This window comes from Chenopodium album, chromosome 17, assembly GCF_948465745.1.
Source record: "Chenopodium album chromosome 17, dcCheAlbu1.1, whole genome shotgun sequence".
Lineage (NCBI taxonomy): Eukaryota > Viridiplantae > Streptophyta > Magnoliopsida > Caryophyllales > Amaranthaceae > Chenopodium > Chenopodium album.
Window position 1 is genome coordinate 37,643,744 of NC_137850.1, and position 16,823 is coordinate 37,660,566.

Sequence of the window (16,823 nt, forward strand, 5' to 3'; positions counted from 1 at the left end):
CCGTTGCAATAGCCTAGATTTTTCCACATAAAGAAAAGCTGATGCAACGGTATGTGATTATGTAATGGAAAATGTAGGAGACGCGCCGAAAATTTAGATTCCCTCTACTTTTTTTGCCCAAATATTTTGAACCCTTACACTATTTTAAGGGCAAAAAAAAAAAAAAAAAAATAGAAAATAAAAAAAACCCTTACACTATCATTTTCTCACATTTTGTACTACCAATTTACCCAGTTCTCCATTTCCCCCAATTCTCCAGTTTCTCAAATTCCCAATTTTTCCCAAATCACATACCCACATCTAACTTCAACTTAAGCAATTTCATCTAACTTCAAATTCCCAATTTTCCCCAAATCTCCTTTCTTGAGGCCATAAATTAGACGAAGTAGAGCAAAAGTTAGCGAAGTAGACGAAGGCGACACTCAAGAGGTGGCTGGTTGCTCGAACTTCATCTTGCATGTCCCTTCCTTGTGGCTGAAATTTGAGTTCAAGGTATAAATTTCTGAAATTTCTTAATTGAATATTTTGTTGTTGCATTTTGGTAAATTAATTTGAAGTTTTTACTGCTGTCTTTGGGTATTCGTACTTGTGGCCATGGAACATGGAATTACTTTATCTTTGAGTTCGAATTTCAGGGTTTTTTCCCTTAAATTTTACTGCGATAATGCTATACCTTGTTAGGCTATGTTTAGTCGAATTGTAGTTGTTTTTTGCTCGAATTAAATGGGGAAAAAATGCTGTAATTTTCTGGTGTATATTGTGCTCGAAATTTGGGGTGTTATTGCTCGAATTTAATGGGTTTCTATTAGCAGTAATTAATTAATTAATTTTTTTTTAATTATTGAAACTTAGTTGTACTGAATATTGTTGGTTTTTTGGGGGAAATTTCATAGAAATGCAATTATTTAGTTCTTTGTATTTACGAATAATATTTCCGAATCTTGTTTTTTTGAGTGCTGTTGTGATTCGACATAGCCTTTGTAAACCGTGTGTCTTGTATTATTTAGTTCTTTAGGGAGGAGGGAATGTGGGTGTTAAGGGAGTCCAATGTGGGTGTCAATAAGGTCCATCTGCCTGAAACATTTTAAGCTTGGTTACATGGTCTAGGCGTCTGTAATGTGATATAGTTTGTTACTATATGATAAATGTTTGCCATTTCAATTCTTGTTGACCTCTGTAATGTGATCATCCTGATTGTGTGGTTTTGAAGAGTTATTATTGTCTATTTGTGTGCGAAATGAATTCATTCGGATTAAATTTAGTTATTTTGCTAATTACTTAATAAGATAGCCTGTAATATTGTGTTGTTAGTCCTAGCCTTTTGATTATCCCTGTAATGTGGATTGTAGTTTGTTTTTCCTGCGGCTTTTATTGGTGAAATTTGTGATTCTTCTATTTTATCTATATTTAGGTCCTTAGTTGATTTCACTTGGCCACCATATTTTTCCCTGTCTTGTTGGGCGTCTTTGTGTAGGTACTATCATGCTATTTAATCCTTCTACCAAGCTTTTAAGTTGTAAAGCAATTCCATCGGCTCCAAAGGATGCATCTAGTGCGCCACATCTTCTTGTCGACCAAAATGGGCAATCTTCTAAATCTGAAGCCACAATTAATCAGGTAACATATATTATTTTCAACTACTTCTATCTAGCTTTTGTTTTGCTACTCACCTGGTTGAAATGTTGCTGCTGTTGATGTATTTTTCTGATGCCCATTGTTGCTTTATTGCATTTATTGTTGTATATGGTTGATGCTTTTGTTTGCTACTGCTTTCTAATTGAAATGGACTGGCTTTCTACCTGGATCAATCACTGAATACACATACAAGGATGTGGCAGAAAGCATGCTTGATTTCTACCTGGATACTTGCTTGCACTGCCCATTACAATACTTATACTAAGGATTACTAGTGGTCTTAGTAGACCTTAGGAAGATTACATGTGGTACTTTACTAATATGGAAAAACCATAAATGAACAAAGATAAAGTTGATTGCCCTCTTTCTTCCCTTCTTAATTAAGTTTGTCAACGTAAGGGAATGCTTCCCATGCTCCTTTGCTGCTGCTTTGTCTTGGATGTTTGCTGACTGCCCTTGGATGTGGTTGAATTCTTTCACTCTCTTACTCCTCCTTGAGTACACCAAAAGAGGTGTTTGACCGGTTTGACTTCGGCTCATGAACAAGTCCATGACACAATACAAAAGATAACAGTTCACAAGATAGCATTAGGCTATCACTCTCTTAATGAAATTTGTCTTCTAGTTCATTTGATTTTATGCTTTTCTTTTCTTACTCCAAAATGTTGAGTTGACTCTCGGTGTTGATCCTTGAAACTTTCTTAAAATGGTGTCCTGTTTTCTCCTTGGATGGAGGTCCGATCCTCTTGTCCTGACTTGGTCTGTGCTGCTATTGAGTGTGGGTTATGGTGCCTCTACCTGGTGTACACAACCAACAGTTGCCGCTGAGTCATCAAATTACTGTTGTATGTTGCTGTTGTTGATTTTCATGCTTTTTATAGTCTTCTGTATCTCTAAATTATCAATCAGTTAGGACATGATTCTTGAGTTAGATCTTGGAACTGCTGGTCAAATTAAGTGTATCTTGGAAAAACTATAGTTTATTTGGACCTTGACCATATTTATAATTTCCCTTGCTAACTTTTAATAGGATTACTTCTCTTCATTTAATTTCTTTCATTTTTTGTTTAATTGTTCAATTTTTTAAAATTGTTGATATAGATTTTGAATTTGTACTGAATTATGCCTTTGGTTAGCTACTTATTGATAAAATGTTGTAAAGGATCCAATTTATGTTTGTTGATTGCTTTGTTTGTTCCGTTCCGTTGTTGATTTGGCTGACAGTTGGAGAACTTAGATGATGTTGTCTTTGGACTACATATTCAGTTAATTTATGTGCATGTACTAGTATTGGGACCTTTACCGATTATATATTATTGTCTTAAAGAAAGTATAGAATAAGGTCTTATATAATTTGTCAAAAGCAATAGTTAGTTATTGTCTAATACATTTGTTGTTCTTAATGAGTTTTCTGGATTCACTTGTATTATTTTATTTTATTATACGTGTAGGTGCATGGCGAGCTAAATGGAGATGAGGGTGATCACTAGTCATCTAACAAATGGTGCATATATGTTGGCGACTCTTATTCTATTAAGTTTAAGTTTGTGAAGATATGGAAAATCCGGCTTATATATATATATGTTGAAATTTGTATTTTGGACGATTAAATTAACTATATAACTTTTATTTATTAGTAGAATATGTCATACCAAAACAAACAAGTAATATTTTGTAATGTACATATTTAGCATTACAATTATTATATATAAATTTAATGATATGTTGTTTTTATTATTAGTATATTTAATGATATGTTGTTTTTACATATATATATATATATATATACATCTTCCATTCAAAAAAAAAACAAAAAAAAAATATTATACCGTTGCAGTAGGTGCGATTTCATCATAATTATTACTCAGTAATTTATTGCCACGGATAATTTATGCTGTTGTATCAGCTATTGATCTATCGCGACGGATCATAGCTGCCGTGGCATTAGGTGTCAGATACCGTTGCATTAGACCTACTGCAACGCCAGCAGATGCCACGGTACGCTGCCGTTGCATTAGGCCTAATGCCACGGATTTTGATACCTGATGCAACGGATTTGGGGGTTGCAATAGGTCAAAAATGTAGTAGTGTACTTTTATTGTTGTTTTATTTTCAAGTTTTTTGCAATTCGTACGAATTTTTTTTGTGATTTTGGGTTCATTTGTTTGTGCTACAGTGATAAACAAGTTGAAGATGAAGATATTGAAGACAAACAACCCATTAAAATATATAAGAAGAATGGAAAAAAGAAAAAAAGTGATAAAATTGCAAATAGTATTGAAGATCCAAAAGAAGCTATTGTGGACCCATCAATTTTACTAGAAATTGAAAAGGAAAGCAATGTTGATGAGGAAAATAGAAAGCAAGTATGGAGTACATTATATTAGTTGTGTATAATTAACTTTAGGTGAAGCCATTTTTTGCTCTTTTCTTATCTTGGATCTACTGTGAATATCAATATTTATTTGAATAATGGTTGAAGCTAGCTGTATAATAATGGTTCAAGTATAAAATATTGATGTTCTTTGTATATAAAACTCATGTTCATTATATATATTCACATGATGTTCCTTTTAAATGGGTAGAATGTACTTTATTCTAAATGCTTGATTTTATGAACATAATACTAATGTTTTTCTTAAATATATATAACGTTCTTTGCATATATTACTCATGTTCTTTGCATATAATACTCATGTTCTTTAATGAAATATTCCTCATTTGTTATGCGAGAAAGAAAGATAGATAGGAGGTTGCTTAGATTAGAAAGTCAACTATCATATTTTAATTATCGTCTTGCTATTTTTTGTTCTGTACTGCTGTTTTATGGCATGGTTAGCATCATTAGTGGTGAGCTAGTGGGGAGTGGGGACCTTTTTTTTGTTCATTATATGTACATTGAACTTTGATGTGGACAGAAAATGCTATTAATAAAGTCTAAACCTACAAAAGCTTATTTACAATACCATTTGAAACTTATTGCAACCTTAAAACATTACTACCTTATTGGACAAAGCTAACAATCTGATTTTGGTTCAAATGACCTTGGATGATATATAAGCTATTGCCTTTTGCCCTTTTCTTTTCTTTCTATTTTGTTGGGAGTGGGGAATATAATAAGCAATGTGAACTTTACATACTTGGTCATAATTTGAAGGTGCTGAGAGTAATAATGCACTCGCATATTCCAACCCAAAGAACTAAAATATGTATTGATGCACCCAAATTGATTGAGCTGTGTATAACTACAAGAAATAACTCAAATAAGCTTATCATGATAACATTCTTGGAACGGGCAAGCAAAAAAACTCAGTGTGTACTGATCCTTGGTGTATAAATATCTCATGATAATTGATGATGTTGAATCCACTATAGAATTTTGTTTTTATGAAGTTTTAATGGACTAAAGGCAAATGGATTTAGGGTGATATTAGATGAGTAGTAAATTGAAGTTTAAAGATGTTGAAATTATTTGCTGTTTCAGGGGGTATGGTAATTTTGTTTCTTACTAGTGATTGAGAATGTAAGTTGTGATGAATGCCAAACCCGAATTCTTTTGGGATTTTGGAGTAAACTTTTCTATGTACAGCTTAATTTGCTTGTATAATAGTGTATCTGTGGACATTTTACTTCCTGGCATGTTGTCTGAAATATTTATGATATGTGTCTCTTCAGATCTGAAGAAGAATCACATGGACTTGAACAATCAAAAGATGAACCTCCCACAATACAGGTAATTGATCAACAAGAAGATGAACATCCCACAGTAGGTGAAGCTGGAAAAAATGAGACCAAGCCAGAGGAGTCGAATTCAATTACTGTACTTATGAGGGAGCCGAAAACAGAAAAAGAATCATAGCCAGCACAAGAAGGTGACGATGCTTCCAAGAAAAAACCTTATGGCTTTAAGCAAATAGCATCAAAAAAAGGGTGAAAACCAAATTTGTTGTAATTATTATTATTGTTGTGTCATTATTGTTATACTAATATTCATGATATATTAATAATATACTTACCTATTTGCATGCACAATTAGATCAAAAAAAGGAGGAAATAAAAAAGGCAAGGCTCCTATAGAGGCTGATGATGATGAGAAAGAAGTTGAACAAAAAGTATTTAAGAAAGCTCTTATGGAAGCTCATGAATCTGGTAAAGGTCCTATGGATGCTCATGAAAAAGCTAAAGAAAAAAATTGTTCTAAAAAAGAGGAGGGCTCCAATGGGTGAACCTTACTTTGAGACCTGAAAAAGGTGTTCCTCAATCTATTTCACAAGCAATTAATGAATCATCGATAGTTGTGGTACCACCAAAGCCGGTTGCTATTGTGAAGCAATCAAAGGCGAAGAGAGCAAGGAGGGAAATAGTTCCTGCAAGTGATGATGAAGTAGAGCAAGATGAAGATGAGCAAGATGAAGATACCAATCAAATAATGTAGCAAACTAGGCAAACTGTACAACCTTTGATGATATTGACCAGAAATCTGCAAGAGCAAGAGCAGCAAGATAAATTGCAAGCCATCAAGGATATGGGTTTTGGTGGATTCCTAGATCTTGATTTTCCAAAAAGCAAGCCAAATTTCTGTGCTATGTTAGTTCAGGAGTTTGAAGAGAATGATGTACATTAAGTGTGATAGGAATCGATCTCTTGATATAACGCTTATAGATGTACATTTGGTATATGGGATTCCATATGGAGGAGAAGACATTGTGGAAGCTAAGCTTGATGATCCTATGTTCAAGGAGGTATCTGAAGGTTTTAAGAGGTATCATGGGGGTAGAATCCCTACATTGGGCGCAATATCCAGTAAATTAGCCAAAGTAGAAACTCCTCTTAATGATGATTGGAAGAGGAGTTTCCTAATTCTGGCTGTAAATTGTTGCATCAAACACATAACCAACACACAACCTTTTTTTAGGTATTAGTTGTTACTTTATAATGGATGTTCATTAATTTTCTACTTAATATTCATTTATTTTCTACTGAATGTTCTTTATATTTCTCATTAAAATGCTTTTATTTGATAATGAATTTTCACTTATTATATTTTATACTGAATGTTTCATTTAATGTTCTTTTTATTTATTTAAAATGTTCTTTTACTATACACTGTATGTTCGTTAATAAATTATATTATGTTATTTCGTGAATATGCTCGTCACTTCAAATCACTAATATTATATGCATTAAATGTTTAGGTTTTTGAACACTGCTATTGACACAAGTAAAATAGCCCAATTTAATTGGTGTAAATACACCATTGAAAGCTTGATTGAGGCTACAATTTACTGGAAAGGTGGTGCTAAGAAATATTTTCCCGGCCCACTTCTTTTTCTCATGGTAAAAATACTATTTGTTATGCTCTTTTGTAAGCTATATGTAATTTTTTAGAAAAAGTCACTACTACATTTTTGACCTATTGCAACCCCTAATTCAGTGGCATTAGGCACCAAAATCCGTGGCATTAGGTCTACTGCAACGGTTATGTACCGTGGCATCTGCTGGCGTTGCAATAGGTCTAATGCCACGGTATTCGACACCTAATGCCACAGTATCTATGATCCGTTGCGTTAGCTTAATACCTGATACCACGGCATAATTTATCCGTGGCAATAGATTACTAACTAATAATTATGATGAAATTGGCACCTAATTTGCAACGGATGAAGCGTTGTATAGAGTACGTATCTACTGCAACGGTATTATTATTATTATTATTATTATTATTATTATTATTATTGTTTTTATTATTATTATTTAGAACGGTAATATAATACATATGAGTAAGTTGTAAATCACTAATTAGTCACTACAAAAAATCATTAAATTTATATATAATAATTATAATACTAATAATAAATACGTACATTACAAAATATTACTTGCTTGTTTTCGGTATTACACCCTACTAATAAACTAAAGTTATATAATTGATTTAATCGTCCAAAATACAAATTCCAACATATATGTAAGCCGGATTTTCTAAATCTTCACAAACTTGAACTTAATAGAATAGGAGTCACCAACATATATTTGCACCATTTGTTAGATGACTAGTCGTCTAGTCACTACCTATACTTCATCTCCATTTTGCTCGCCATGCACCTACACGTAAAATAGAATTAAATAATAGAACTAAATAATAGAAAAATAATTTAACTAAATAATTTAACTAAATAATAGAACTAAATCAAGGAAACTTAAAGCACAAAAATTGTAGTATTTCCAATGACAGAGGAACTGGAACGAAAACCTTAATAAAAGTAAAGCAATCTTGAGAGGCCTTTCTCTAGCCTGGAGCATTTAGAAAAGCAAAGTCCGATTTAAGAGACATACCAGTGACCTCACACCTCTACACCAAGGTCTTAACAGTACAGTGCCCCTGACCCCTGTTCGAACACTAAGCAAATCAAGACCTGGGCTTGACATCCTTCAGGACTCCGGAAAATAGCCCAAACATTCACTCACTCTCACTCTCATTCTCACTCTCACTCTCCACACACACACACACACACACACACACACCTCTAAAATAAGAAAAAGCAACATGGTGTAAAATTCAGAAGAGGATAACACTGATGAAATTGCCAAAATGTCCTAACTTTAAGTTCAAACCCATCATCTTTAAAAAAAAAAAATTTGCATCACTCTAATCTGCACAGGACACACATGACCTCTCAAGTCTTTATACTTAATGTTCTTCTCACTTCCAAACATAATTCTAAAGACATATGAGTTAAAAAGCAAAAGCAAAACAAATTTCCAGTGAAGACAAACAAATCCTCATACAGAAACAACAAAGCAGAACAAAATTCCAGTGAAGAATATTCTGAATACTTACTCATCAGATGGTCAGTTAATCAGTTTTTCAAGAATAGGGTCAGACCTCCATCCGAGGAGTATACAGGACACCAATTTAAGGAAGTTTCAGAAATCAACACCGACAACATTTTGGAGCAGAAGTTTTGTATTGCTGCCTGGAACCTTTATTTAATAAAATCAAGCCTGCTTTCTGCCATATCCTTGTGTGTGTGTTTTTTTTGTGATTGATCCGGGTTGAAAGCTAGTCCATTTCAAATAAAAAGCAGCAGCAAACAAAAACTAGACAGAATTAGTAGAAAATAATATATGTTACCTGATTGATTGTGGCTCCGGATTTAGAAGATTGCCCATTTTGGTCAACGAAAAGATGTGGCGCACTAGATGCATCCTTAGGAGCCGATGGAATTGCAAAATCAGGAATGACAAGATTGATCCCGGGGTTAGCATCTCGAAGTTGAGTCAAAATTGCAGTTGTTACACTTGGTGCAAGTTGTTGTACTAATTGAGCTTGCATATTTTCTAAGAATTCCGCTGGGAATATGAAATCTGACCTGTTTTCCTTTTTCTTCAAATCTGACTTTTTCACACCTTTTCCTAGTAGGCGTACCTGGCTTTTGCGCTTAGGTTCTGGAATCACTTCGGAATAAGGGTCCTTAGAGTTACTACCATCTTCATGTTGGGAAGACTCCAAAGCATCCATTTTAGCCTATATTAGGAAAATAAAGCTACCTGCTCATTATTTATCAAAACTAAACAAATATAACATAAATCTAACACGTTAACTCACAATTTTCTCTGCTACTTTTTCATGGTTGGTAAGGTATGTCCTTCCCTCTGTTCTCTTTCTTGACTCCTTATAGACCCTTGCTTGAGAAGGCTCTTTCTTATCAGGATCTTGTTGTTGCTGTGAAACATTATAGATAAAATAGAGTTGATTACAAATAATTAAAGGCCAGAGGTGAAAGCCTCATGTAGTACATGTAATGATTGTGAAATAAAGATTATAATGATAATAAAATTGTCTAGAAATGAGATGAATTATTTTACCAACTCATGGCGTAAAATTGCATAAGAGTTACAGCCCACAGTGTGCATATCATCTAAAATTAGGCGATTGTCTTTGTTGATCTTACTGATTTCCTATGCGATAACACAATCAAGATTTATATATTTGAACCAAGTAAGTAAATCATAAAAACAGTAAACTGAAAGAGGCTATTTAGTTCATGAAACTATGTAAATATTGCACAAATCAATTCAAAACCATTTACATAATACCTCAGCCTCTTTAGAATGCCAATATTGCAAAAGCTCTCTGAATTGAGAATCTGAAATTGTGTCTGGCTTATGAAACCATCTTAAAGCATCAGTGGGATATGCATAGAAGTAGTTCTTCTTAGTCAAGCATTTATGAGCTTTCCAGCTTCCATTGATAGCCTGCATCACCCATTCTCTTCCAGCTTCAGCAACCATATACTTTTCCTAAACAAATCATGAATATATAATTAATTAATGGTCTAGTAACAAAATATGAAGCATTTTTTTTTAAAATGAAATCAAACAAACTGAAGCTAAAGAATTATATAACTACATACTTGGACATACTCCCACATTTTGTCAAGTGTGGGTAGACATGGAAACTTAATATAATTTAGTGGCGCAAGTTCAGAATCCCTTGCCACAGTACCCAAGAATTGCTTGAACTCCTGAAAAATTTCACGTGTAGGTCCAATTGGTTGGCCCAGTGAGTTTAATACAATAACTTCACGCTCGTCTCTTGTTCGTGCATGAACCTTGGGTAGCATTGTTGGACCTCGATGCCTTTTGCTTTTAGGAGCTTTTTCAGGTTCTGAATCAGGAGGTTCTTGGACAGAATTTGTGTGCCGAGACAAGAAAAGAGTCAGTGATTGCATGGCCAGACATGAAAAGAGTTATTTCAAGTAGAACTACCAGGTTTTAAGTCCACAATCTCAACAAAAAACAATGGTAAATTTTCTGGATTTAAAACTTTTTCCTTATTTGAATAAATGAATATTAGTCTGATAGAAGAAACAGGAGTAGCAGACCAACAACAACAACATACCAAGGCCACTATAAGGTCAGCTAATTACTAGGGCAGCTAGTGGCAGAGTGCTCTAACAAGTTTCAAGTGCTCTAACATGTTTTTTCCTTTTCTCTGTAATGAACCCAGAACCTCCACCTACCATTTTAACTTATAGCAAAAGACAGAAGAAACAGGAGCAGCAGACGAACCACTTGATTCTGAATACTGACTCATGATATGATCAACTAATTACTAGGGCAGCTAGTGGCAGAATCCAACTATGTAAACAAATCTTTCATAAATCTTGAAATAAATTTAAGCCCATTTAGTAAACAATGCACTCCAATATTTCATAAATCTTGAAATAAATTTAAGCCCATTTAGTAAACAAATCCAGATTTAATAAGAGAAAAACAATTCACTAGACTTTAACATGTTAACAAATTAAAATCTGAAATAAATAATACTACGTAAAATGATTGCAAATACCTTGCATTCCTTCGCTTCCAAACAGAAATAGAACTTCATCTTGTAATTCTTGATCACCCTCATATTCGTTGCCAACATCATCATCATTCTCATTTAGTGCATCCGCTTCATCATTCTCACTTAGTGCATCCGCATCATCATTGTTATTCTCATTAAATGCAGCGCCATTATTCCTTGCTTTTCCTGTAAGAGAATTATTCAAAGACTGATTACTTGATACAAACCCGTCATTATTTTCTTTTTGCCTTTTCCGGAACTCAAGGTACGCTGACATAGAACCAGGAGAACAGAACGCTCGTTTTGTTCCCTTCTTTTCTGAGATAACTCGCTGCTTCTTTTGGATGTTCTGAACACTAGAAACCTGAATTGAGTGAATGTTCTGAACTTCATCAACTGCATGCTTCTTACGGCTATTCACTTCCACAACATCAGCCATTGTTTTAGGGCGAAGTGATGATTTCTTTACTTGCTTTGAAACCTATTAAACAAAAGGCAATTATAGCATTACTAATTACATGTAAACCGTGAAAAACAATATAAAACAGTGTGTATAAATGACAAAATAGAAGTGAACACCTTCTTGTTAGCTTTTCTTTTTCCAGAAGTGACATTGTCAGCTTCCATAATGTCATCAGTTTCAACCTCATTTTCACCATCATATTCCGACACAGAGTCATCATCTTCAATTTCTGGTATACTATTCTGCCTTGCACTTGGACAAATTAAGGCTTTTGTTTTTTCTTCAAGTATCTTATTAGCTACAGATGCTGATCCTCGGGCTTCCATTCTCTCTGCATTGAATTTTAGTTTTTGAAGCCGTTGCAACTCATATTCTGTAAGCTGACTTTGGGAAGCAGGAACTTTGGGTCTACTCCGTTTCATCTGGAAAAAAAAAATTGGAAGTATGTTAATTATGTATGTAAAATATAATAAACTAAAAGAAATTGCAATGTAAAATATAATAAATTGAAATAAATTGCAATATAATAAACTGAAAAAAAATTGCAATGTAAAAAAATGTATGTCAATACCATCTGAAAACTCTCTAGGAGGGATTTGAATAGCATAATGCCAACCTTCTCTATTCAAATCTTCTACATAAAACACTTGATGTGCTTGAGTTGCTAAGATAAAAGGTTCTTCTTTAGAAACGGTCTTATTCATATTAACCGTAATAAGCTCATCATCATCCTTCTATGAGTGAAACTATTGGCATCTAAATAAGACAACACTGAAATGACCATGATAGGATATCTCAATGATTTCAGTTATTGAACCATAATAATTAATATTTCCCACAATAGGATTTGATCTTTGGAGCTTGCAAAGCTATGTGTAATGGCTGTTAGAGTGACGCCACTATTTTGAGTTACGTAGTTTGCATCTCGCTTCATGGTATGAAATCTATAGCCGTTAACCGAGTATCCTGTGTACTTTTTGGCAACGTGAGAGGGACCTTTTGATAACCACAAAATATGGTCCGGGATATTATCATGGCCATCTTTAAGAATCAAATCAACTTTCTCCCTAAACCAATCCATGAAATCCTTGCTATGGTCTTGAGCACTATTCCATTTTCTTTTCCTTTTAGCACTTACACAAATCTTGTGCTCACTGTAAAAATAAAATATTTATCTTACTAACACACTAGAGTTAGAATAAAGACATTAAAAAAAATATTAATAAACCTAAATTTTGGTTACAAATCTTACCTTATATATTTCTCAACTTCCTCACAATGACAATTGAACAACACATAACGATGTGCTTGCGCCCATGTATTGCGATCAATGATGTTTCCACAATTTTTTTTCTTTGAGGTCCTTCCTTTTCCTTTGATAGGATGTCCTAACTTAGGGAAAAATGATTTTTAGGAACCACACTCATTAATACCAGGTGTGGCTTTGCTTGATCGTTTTAAAAATCTAGCTATGAAAGCAACACATTCTTTTGCTTGGTATCCTTCTGCCATTGAGCCTTCTGGGCGAGCTTTGTTTCGAACATCTTGTTTCATTTCATGAAGATTCCTCTCAACTCCATACATACACCTTGAACTCACAGGTCCACCCAACTTAATTTGGTCTACCAAGTGTATGGGTAAATGTTCCATTATATCAAAAAAGGCAGGTGGAAAAATCCTCTCAAGTAGGCATAGAGTTTCAACTATCTCAGATTCCAATTTGTCAAGATCTCGAGGATCAATAGTTTTACTCCATATACCTTTGAAAAAAGCAGAAAGTCTTATCAAAGGACTAGCAACATCTTTGGGTAATGTTGTCTTCACAGTAATTGGAAGAAGATAATTCATCATAAAATGAGCATCATGACTTTTGTAGCCTGCTATTTTCCTCTCTCCAACTTGAACACATCGACTAAGGTTAGAAGCATAACCTTGAGGAAGCTTAGCATTTTTTATAACCTGGCAGAACTAACGCTTTTGCTCCAGTGACATCCAAAAGCGAGATCTTGGAAATTCTTCACTTCCATCTTCCAATTCTATTGGTTGAAGCTCTGGCATCAAATTAAGTTCTACCAAATCTCGACGAGCACTCACATTATCCTTGGTCTTCAGAGAAATGTCTAGTAATGTCCCAATGATATTATCAAAGAAATTTTTCTCAATATGCATTACATCAAGATTATGGCGATTTGAGCAATGCTTCCAATATGGTAACTCAAAAAATATGGGTATCTTTCTCCACGGATTCGGATCATCCACATCACGCCTTGGTTTCTTTTGCTTCTTTCCAGATGCATTTGGAAAATCACGCAACATATTCTCAATATCAATTCCATTCAATGGAATAGGTTGACATCTTTCCTCAAGTTTTCCGTCAAAATTCCTCTTATCATGACGCCAAGGGTGAGATGGATCCAAAAATTTACGATTTTCCCTATACACAGTCTTACCACTACAAGGCAACCACTCGGAATCTGTTTCATAATGACATTCAGGGCATGCCAAGTATCCTTTTGTGCTCCACCCGAATAACATTGCATAACCCGGAAAATCACTCACGGTAGTCATCAATGCTACATACATGTCAAACCTTTGATTAGTCGAAGCATCAAAAGTTTCCAACCCAAACTCCCACAAATCCTTCAAATCCTTGATAAGTGGCTGCAAATATATGTCAATGTCATTGCCAGGGGAAGTCGGGCCGGGAATTAGTAAGGCTAGCATCAAAAACTCAGGCTTCATAATCATCCAAGGAGGCAAGTTATAATTAATCAACATAACTGGCCATGTACTATGGACAATGCTCATTGAATTGAATGGGCTAAATCCATCTGTGGCTAACCCAAGCCTCACATTGCGTGGGTCATCAGCAAACTTTGGGTATAAGGAATTAAATTCCTTCCAAGCTTGACCATCACATGGATGATGTAAAAGATGATCATTTTCACGCCCATCAGCATGCCAAGTCATGTATTTCGCCGTCTCTTGACACAAAAATAGTCGTTGAAGCCTTTTCTTAATTGGAAAGTACCTAAGAATCTTTTGAGGAATCCTATAGGTTTTTCCATTTTCATTTTGCATGTCATTCTCTGTGTCATTTGATTTCCATCTTGGCGTCTCACAAACATGGAAGCTTGTTGCATTTTCATGTTCTTCCCAATATATCATGCAATCATTTGGGCATGCATCTATCTTAGTGTAGTCCAACCCCAACACTTTCAGAACACTTTTTGCTTCATTAAAAGAAGCTGGCAGTTTTGCATCAGGTAACACCTCCCTTATAAGCTCCAATATATCTCCAAAAGCAACATTAGTTAGCTTATGATCACACTTCAAAATAAAAAGTCGGATCATGAAGGAAAGTTTTGAATGATTTTTACAGCCAGGGAACAATTCTTCTTGGCCCTCTTCAACTAACTTAAAAAACTTTTTTGCCTCGTCATTTGGCCCCTTTCTAAAAGCATCACGTGCATCATGCAACAATTCTACTATGTCATCATTAAAATCATTTGGGGTTGACTCTTCTTCATTATCCAAAATAGTTTGTTCTCTTTCAAAGTTGATCCCTAACTCTGATAACTTATCCGTTCTTGGAACAAAACCATTACAAATAAGGTGATCTCTCACAACACCTTCATGACGCCAAAAATGATAATGACAACTTTCACAAGGACAACAAATTTGATTTCCTTGAGACTTAGAATCAAAAGCCTTTTGTACATATTCATCTACTTCCCGTTCATATTCATCACTCCATTTGGCAAACATCCACCATTCTTTAGTTCCACTATCCATACCTTACGGTAAGAATTAAGAGGGTTATTTTACTTAATTTTTACAATAAAAACATTTAATCAATTCACTAAGAATTATGAGTCACTTTAATCAATTAGAAAGAACGAATTAAATCTGCTTTACAACCACCAGGAAGAAAGAGGACTAGTCTAAAAATCAACTTCTGCTACACAATTTAAATTGTAGTCATGACACATGAGTTGTGATACATAAAAGCGTTTTCAGACATACATTTCCATGAGAAATATATATTTTATTTGAAAATAAAAATATATCATAAATCATCAACAAACTACCAATATACTCTAACAAACAAAGTTGCCAGAACCATAACAGAAACCAGAACAAACAAACCATATCTGTATAACATTTTCCTAAACCACTCCTGATTTTTCCTAGTTTATACGGGCATCACAAAATCAGTTCTATGCTAAATATCATACAACAGGTCCTTAATAGCCATTTATGGTCTTCTGAGAAATATATTACAGTAGCAATTAATTATTAGATCTTTAAACTAGTGTCTTTATATTGTCAAGGACAACTTTATCAAGTAATTGGTAATCAGTAGAGCTAGGTACAACACTAAATAACCAAGGTGCAACACCTGATACACTAAGACTTTGTATAATCCCATAATAATGCATTTTCATTTTTAAACCTTATTAACAAGTTTGCCTATCAATTAGTATGAGTTAAAACTTGTTTTATTGCTAACTAAAGACACTATACAAAGGCAGGCATCAGGGTAATCAATATATTATTTGACTAATTAAAAGTCTTAATTTAAATTTGAAAGGCACAAGTGATTAAAGTGAACAATCAACACCCCAATACCCCATAAAGAATATTCTTACTTGAACATTTAAATCTATTCAAATTAAACGCGTTTAAAATACTCAACAACAAATAATAAAATGAAAGAAAGGAGTATCAAACTTGTATTCATACAAATTTATGACCCACTTTACATCAATATATTAACAATGAAAAAGAATTGAGATATTAAAAAGAGGCAAGTGTAATTAGCAAGGAAAGTTCTTAAACGAATAATATTGGGGGAGAGCCCATATCATAGTAGAAAGCAAGTAATTTCTCAAAATCCAACTAAGTTATATTGAATGATGAAAACATTTTTAAGTCATGAAGCACAATCATAAGTTTATTACTACAAATAATGAACAAGATCAGATTTGCGTAGGCTATTTTCATTGCAACCATGATTTTAGTGATTATATATTTATATTCTTACTTTTTATTTGAAAGTTCAATACAATGAAATTCAATCAGATTTCTCATCAATTTCAGAAATTCAGCTAAATTAAAAGAAACCCAATAAAATCATCAAAACCCCAATTCAGATTACTCTCCAAACAATTCAAATATCAAAGATTAACAATTAAAATCTGACATACCCACAATGGAATAAAGAAAGAGTAGACAAAATAAAGAAAACCTCAGGAACAAACTGGAGCAATATTCAGTTTTAATCATCCATTTATATGAAATTCCCCCAAAAAAAATCCATTACACTCAAAAACAAAAACGAAAAATTCAATTAACAATCTCAAAAACGAAAAC

At 33.8% G+C, this 16,823-nt stretch overlaps 1 protein-coding gene across 1 annotated transcript; it reads right to left on the minus strand.

The window, feature by feature from the left end:
- Positions 1 to 13,415: 13,415 nt before the first annotated feature.
- Positions 13,416 to 15,242, minus strand: LOC145588912 (uncharacterized). Its single transcript, XM_081645501.1, has one exon. It carries the CDS (start codon positions 15,240 to 15,242, stop codon positions 13,416 to 13,418), a length of 1,827 nt encoding a protein of 608 aa, XP_081501627.1.
- Between the last annotated feature and the right edge of the window lie 1,581 nt (positions 15,243 to 16,823).

Coding starts and splice junctions, on each gene's coding strand:
- LOC145588912 (XM_081645501.1), bottom strand. CDS start 15,242: ATGGATAGTGGAACTAAAGAATGGTGGATGTTTGCCAAATGGAGTGAT.